Source organism: Tyto alba, unplaced genomic scaffold (assembly GCF_018691265.1).
Source record: "Tyto alba isolate M040663 unplaced genomic scaffold, T.alba_DEE_v4.0 Super-Scaffold_42, whole genome shotgun sequence".
Lineage (NCBI taxonomy): Eukaryota > Metazoa > Chordata > Aves > Strigiformes > Tytonidae > Tyto > Tyto alba.
The window spans coordinates 17,624,312-17,631,848 of record NW_024881318.1 but is presented as its reverse complement, the minus strand read 5'-3'; the positions used below and the strand labels follow the sequence as shown (position 1 = coordinate 17,631,848).

The 7,537-nt window shown below is 37.8% G+C and overlaps 1 protein-coding gene across 1 annotated transcript in view; it reads right to left on the bottom strand.

The window, feature by feature from the left end:
• Positions 1–3,801: 3,801 nt before the first annotated feature.
• The window catches only part of WDR70 (WD repeat domain 70), a 138,663-nt gene continuing 134,927 nt past the window's right edge, over positions 3,802–7,537 (bottom strand). The window contains exon 18 of the mRNA XM_042804798.1: positions 3,802–6,171. Coding sequence (XP_042660732.1) covers positions 6,087–6,171 — 85 coding nt within the window. The 3' untranslated portion in view covers positions 3,802–6,086. The remainder of the gene's footprint in view (positions 6,172–7,537) is intronic.

Below are 7,537 nucleotides of genomic sequence, written 5' to 3'. Positions count from 1 at the left end.
AGAATGTGAAGTACTGAAATGCTGAACACAAGGAGGACTTGAGGCCTCCCACATCTAACACTGTTAATCTCTGAAGGATTACGGCTGGACACAAAGGGACAGAGCCATTAAAAAAGTCCTGAAACCAAAGGACACGAAGGCAATCCAGAAATTTCTAGGAAAGTCAATTGTTTTTCAAAAAAATTCTGAGTACATTAACTAGAGACTTATGAACCCTTAAGAAAATTAATACTGTATGAAACATTTCCCTCCCACACATATGGGAAACCCTGTGGATTTGCCACTAACCACCAACTTCAGTAGTGGCTTCGCTGAATGAACAAAGAATACATTTGTTACGTCCGCTGTAAAAAGTTGCAGGCACTTTGGGGACAAGAGAAAATTCAAAATAATCTGAACAAAATGGTGATACATTTTGAGAAAATGCAATGAAATTCAGTACAAAGGACAAAACCTAATACTTAGGACTAGACAGTGAGTTGGCTGGGAAGTAGCTTTGCAGTGGACGTTCTGGAGTTCGAGGGGGGTAAGGACCTGAACACAAATCTGTAATGCTAAACTGCAGAGAAAAAAATGACTGTAGTGAGACATACAAACATTTTTCCTGTTTACTCTTTAGTAATAAGAAAGTAGCTTCATCTGAAACACTGAATACGATGTGGTCAGTACAACAAATGTGGACAATCAGAACAAGGCAGAGAAGAGCAAACAATGATGGTATGTCAGAAAACAAACCGTAAAGGAAAATAAAAGAATAAGAGGAGACAGGAGAAGACAATAAAATTCAAACAGTAAAAAGCTGCTGCAAAGGGGAACGTCATAAACTGACTTCCATGCTGCTGGGAACAGAATAGGAAATAGTGGACTTAAATTGTTGTAAGAATGTTTTTCTCCGATTATAAAAAAATTTCTACTGTTAAGAATGAAGCATTGGAACAGATTGTTTAGGGAGATTGTGCAGTGCCTATCACAGAAGCATTTAATGCCAGACCTGGTGCAGGTATAGCTGAAACTTAAGTCAAGGATGGACTACACAACTTCTCAATGACCCATTTAGTCCAGTTTATCTACTGCAGGTATTCATAAGTTCCATCTACTATTTCGTGATACAAGGAAAAAGGCCAGAGCCTGCAGGAATAATTCTTTGAAGGAGTAAGAAAAATTGTAAGTACTAGCACTGATATACAATAGCCCTGCATGATAGCTGAGGTACATTAAAAAAAAGAAAAAAAAGAGACTTATTGGCTATGCTTTCTGAATCAGCCTTCTTTTGAGTCATTTCTCAGAGTACAAGATGAACATACCGTCTGATCATCAGCCATTACAAAAAAAAAAAAAAAACCAAAACCAAACTATTACCAAGGCACTCAAGCAACACAAAGGTTATGGAGATTCCAACAAGTGGATATAAGACACTGCTGCCAAAGTGTGAGACTGTCGGCATGCTCCAGTACCTCTGCATGTACAATGGGAAGCTTTGACAACCAAAGCAAATTTCAACCAGGATGATGTGCTGCAGAGATATAAATACCTTGTGTTTCAGAGGTATCAAGACTGCATGAAACAATTAGATGCTGGAGTCCCAGAGGATGGATGTATACAGAATTATGTTTAAGTGGGATTAGCCGAAAATCCTAGCAGATTTAAAAACTGATGTAGTAAGATGTATCTATGCTTCAATGCCAGGCAAGCATAAGGTCATCTCTGCTAGCCAGCTATCCAACTCTTCATTTACATTTATGCATGAAACAGTTCAACAGATAAGAAGAGCTCAGAGATCAACAACATGGGACAGAAGCTCACAAAATCCTAGCCTACCCATGGTAAAAAGTCAGCACAAGCCTCCTGATTTTTAATGAGAGTAACCATAGGGCCTTCGGTAGGTTCCCATTGCTGAGCAGCAGGCTAGGAAGATAGACAAGCATTTAACACAATGAGGAAACAGAAGAGGGATTTTGTAATATTATTGTGACTAACAGGCCACATCAAAATTCTGATGATTCAGTATTAAATAAGGATGTAAGCTACAAATGTCTCAAGATGGATACCCCCAAAGGCATCTGAGGTCAAACAAACCAATGGATAAAGATCTAACTAATAAGATGGCATTTTGGCTTAGCAATGCCACTCATTGCACAAGACTCCTCAGGGTCCAGCAGAGATTGAACGGATAGGACAAAGATTCATGGTTTCTCTTCCCATAATACATACTCTTCTATAGCCCAACAGAGAAAAGGCAGGCATGACAACATCAAACTAGGCATGCAATTATAAGCAAGGAGCCAATGACTGGAAGCCTCTGGGCACAAATTCACCGTTTTTGCCATCAATCACAAAACAACAGAGGCAAAAGTATCATCTTCAGTAAATTATAGGTCACAGGACGTAGACCAGAGAGGAACTTGAACAATCATGAAGTAGTTGCAAACAGCCAGAGGAAAAGTGCCAGGTCTCAAAGACAGCATTAACAATCTTCCAGCCTGTTCCAGAAGACTTAAAAAATAAGGTAGGACAAAGGAATGAGGAGAATAGGACAATACAAAAGACTAGAGTCAAATGAAGATCTCTGTACCAATGGCAGCAACACGAACAAGTAATGGGAAGCCAGGCTGACCACTAGCTGGTGGGCTGCAATGATCTGGCAGGAAAAGCCTTGATCCCATGGACAGGCATGTAGTATTTAACAGCTGGTCTTAACTAGTCATTAGCACAAAGGACAAAACACCATAAACTGCTATAAAGAAACATCTAGAAGCTACACAGAACACAGAGAGAGAAATCCAGATTTGGAGAAAACACCATAGCAGCCATTCTGCATGCCAAAATATTAGTGATGATTGTGGCACCTCTGCAGGCAAGTCTTTGCCCACCTTGCTTCAGAAATACAGAAACAAAAGCCCATCTGGACTCTGGACACATTAACACCAAATACAGACACATGGAGGACCAAGATTACAACTTGGCAATTACTAAAATATAGGTCCTTTGTGAAGTTTAAAAGAAAACTAGATTGATAAAAAAAATACAAGTACAGTTTCTAATATTCCAGTTTGCATGTAGAGTTCCATCTTTCATACCAAATATTTAATCATGTTAATAGCTTTAATGTTGAGATTTTTCCCTGGACAATTCAAAGGGCTGAGTCAGAGTCTGCTGTCCCAACTACGGTCAAGCACACTGTTTGTATCTCCTTCCTGACTGGATTAACTCTTACATGGAGCTGTTCAATATTAAAAACTGCTTTTAAAAATGTGTTAAGATTTGCCTTGTTGGTAAACATGCCTGAAAAGCCAGTGTAAGGACTATGGCAAATAAACCAAGCCCAGATTTAAAGTAGAAGTACAATTCAAGTTAGTTTTAAATCTTTTTAATACATATCTGCACAGGCACTGTTTTAAATTCTAGGCTGCTAAAACAGTCATTCAAGACAATTAATCACAGTAAGTAACAATGACAAACTCTTAAAAAATTCTAACAGAACTTTTGCAGGGTTTACTTAAAGCACTAATTCTATTAAGAATTAGGAAACAAGATCTAGCTGATACGAATAAATAATATAAAAGAAGCTCCCCTCAAGATCAGAGAACAGCTGCAGCATTTTTCCTCATCTGCCTTTCCCTGCAGCTCTGCTCACTAAGCCACTCTGTCTCAGTGAACAAGTAACAATAGAAATGATAAATTGTTAATATTCAGACTAAAAACCAAGGACATAATAATCCTTTAAAAATCTTATTCAAGATTTTATAGAAATTTATTTGAAAATACTTTATTTTGAATTTTGGATGAAAGGATGACAAAAAATAGCCTTAAATGAAACAATGCCATTTAATGTTTATTTGCTGAGAGGGACACTGCACAGGGAGGTCTTTAGCAGGTCTGAACAACCGTTGCTTTTCATCTGGTATTTCTTTTTCTCTTCCATTTACCATCCACATTCTACATATTATAGGTGCAATTGTAAATTAAGCATTGATTTGCTATTCTACATAAGTATGCACTAAAATATTTTTACAAGGGACAAAGACAAGTTGTGGATTATTTAGTGAGGTTCCACTCCCATGAAAAGACTACACTGAGTGAAAGCAGTGGAAATATTTTGTCATGTGAATGTTATGCCAGTGCTCACTTACACCATTTGAAGTCAGGCTTACTTTTCCCTAAAGTATAAAAAAGGTAATTGAAAAAAAGAAAGATAAGCTTAGAAAAAGAAATCATGAAAACAGTGATGCAGAACAATGCTTAAAAAACCCCCTGTAAGCTCTGTTGACTATCAGGACCACACACTTGAGGTTAGAAAGGTGATTTAAGTGCTTTACTAAATATAGCCTTAAAATATGCCTTCAGAATCTATTCATAATTAAGAAAGCCTGATTGTTTATGATGTCTATTACTCTTAGTAGAAATGCAGAGTGCTTGCTGTATGTTATTATAATCACAATACTTAGCATACTGTGTATTATTATAATCACAATATAAATGCCTAAAACTAACCTTGGTTCCGTTCTCCTTCTCTAAAGGACATTAGTTTTAGTCCTTCAGTTTATAGCATTCAGAGCTGCAATTTGTGTTAAACAATGAAAACTGCCAATATTTATGCAACCAATTTATAAAGGATAGTATCAGTCTTCAGAGAGTGTGAGGCAAGATATACATAATTCAGTCATACAAAGTCAATAAATACAAAGGCCTAGTAATAAATACACAGCTCTGCTCTATCCTAACACTTATGAATACAATAGCATGAGATACTACACATACTTAAAAGCAACATAATTCAAATAGGGATAGACACTGGAAAATGTTTTCTAAAATTCACACAGAAAGGTGAACTAAATTGGAACTTATGTGAACACAGAAATGAACTAAACTGGATTATTTCACAATAATTAATCTAAATAAAAGTGTAAACTTTGTTACACTTGTAACAAAGGGGGTAATTTGTGAGATCTTAACTAGAAAGCAATAAAAATGAGTCTGAGAAACTGTATTATTTTATTTATATACTTAAAATCATCAGACACTGTCACGACAAAGCATTTGTAAAGTTGGCAGTAATTAAAAAACATTTAGTGATATAATGAATTCACTGGAGTTCTATTTATAAAGAAATATTTTTCACTGAAATCGTGAAGCTAGATAACTGACATTGAGCGGAGTTCTTTGCACAATATAATTCATTCCTCGTTACAAAATTCAGGTGTGGGGTTACAGTCCAGTGTAATGCATCAATCCCTTTCTGCACCGTGCGCCGGAGCAGGGGCTCGGGCCTCCGACATGGCGGTCGCCAGCTCCCTCGCGCCCTTGCCCTCGTGCCTCTGGCGGCACACCGCGGCTGCTGTCAGGTACACTCCATCCCCCCGCGGGGGCAGGCGGGGCCCTGGTCGGCAGAAAAGGCCCTCAGACAACAAAACGCTTCGGTCGAGGGAAGTTTCTGGAACACTGGCCATGCATGACCGCAGCTCAGATCTGACCAGGCTGTAAAATGGAGCCCCCGCCTGAGCTCCCCTTTGAGTGGTTCTTCTTGGAGCAGTTAGTCTGTCATCGGGAGCACTCCTTTTGGGACTGGGATGCTGCCCAAGGAAACTTCCCAGGATTGAGTGCCCTCCCCTCCACCCTTGGTGAGTGAATACTTCTTCTGGATATCCTTGAGCAAGCCCCTGCCCTCCTGTGTGAGCGATTTTATCTTCTGGGAACCCTTCAGTCAGACATTTCCCCTTCAGTGAGTGAGTGTCTGCGCACTCTGGAGTCAGCACTCATGTGTCGTCGTTATTCTGTGTCACTGTGTAGTAAATAACTTCCCCAACTGGTACACTGAACCTATAGTTTGTTAAATGTTATTGGAGCGTTGTTTTGGTTATCCCCATGGTCTTGTTGGTTTCGGGTCTTTGGATTTGATTACAAATTAAAGTTTGTTCGTGTTTATCATCTGTGTGAAGCTGCTTTGGTATACTTCCTTAACATACGGCAACAAGTTTTATGAACTGAACTAATTTTTGCTTTCAAATTTTGATTCCCTACCCAAAATAAAGAAATAAATGCTGCACTTTGTTTCAAATGCTCTAAAAATATTCTTTAAACCAGATTTTTTAAATTTTACGTTTTTTCCACTCTGGCTTGTCTGTTTCATCATCTTCTGGTTCCACTTCTGCAAAAACAGTTTTGGGCTGTGTTCTAGAAAACATTAAAAAGATTAAAATAATGTTCAGTCTACAATTCTTTATCAGAAACTATATTAGACACACACTACACAAATGACATAGTTTCTATACTAAAAAAAAGAGGCATACTAGACTTGCCTATTTTTCATTTTCAACACAAACCTATCAACTAACCTTCTAAAAACTGAATAAACTTGAAGCTTTTGGGAAAAGAGCAAGCATAACAAACACACATCTTTTGCAAGTATTATTTCCTCATCAGCTTGCAATCATTGTCTGTGTATTCCATGAATAAAATTAAGATAGAAGAGAAAAACAAATCAATTTAACGCAGTGCTAGAAAAATGGAGCCACAGGTCTTCTCATTCCATGATTTTAAAACCTAAGAAACCTTCATTTTGATACACTGTAGTATGACAGCAGCCAGTAAGTGAAAACAGAGCAGCTAAGCCAGGTTTCTGGCTTAGCCTATGCATAAAAAAAACAGCCTCTCCTCCAGAGACTGTATCCAGCGCTACCATAACATAAAAAAACCTCACGATCTTCATATGAGAACACAGTGTATCCTGCAGTCAAGCTTGATGGTATCTATTCCTCCATTGTTTACTTGTATTTTAAATAACACTTAAACTTTAGAAAAATAATTATTGATTACTTTTTAAACGAACACAGTATCAAGTAGCATTTCAATAAACTGTTTGGATATTCAGTTCCCCTGTTTTACACTTTAATCACTGCATGGTCCCTCTCTTTCCAACCTAATTCTCAGCACAATTACTGCAGAGCTGAAACTACTAGATTTCTGATGCTGGCTGTGCTCAATTTCTGATTACAACAGACGCAACAAAGTATAAAATGCAGCCAAGGCAGTCAACATTTCATTAATGTACTAACTAATGTTTTTACAGCAGTCTAAGATGGGAAGCACTATTATTGTAACAACTGCTATTTGGCAAACTTTACAAAATGCATAAACCTTAACAAAATTGCATCTGCCTAATTTAACACAATAGGCATAATTCAATATTGCCACTGACTTTGAAGAGTAAGAGCAAGCCATCAGCTGTTAAAGAGCATGACTGTCCACTTGTTAAGTATGTGGCACAAAACTGATTTAAAGTCACCAAAACTAGTCTAAGACAACTTCCCTTATATATAGGATCTTTCTAGCAGCCTCCCTTCTCTTCCATCCTCCAAACTTGCCATGGAGGTAAGGAGTATAATAAGATCTTCCAGAGATGGTCCTACTGCAGGACTCTATCAGCACATGGTCTCTGTGCATTTCATTACACATAAGCAGACCTTGTACCTTTAATTAGAAAAGTTACACATACTCTACTTAACCAATCACTGAAGGAGGATTAAAAAAAAAAAAAAAA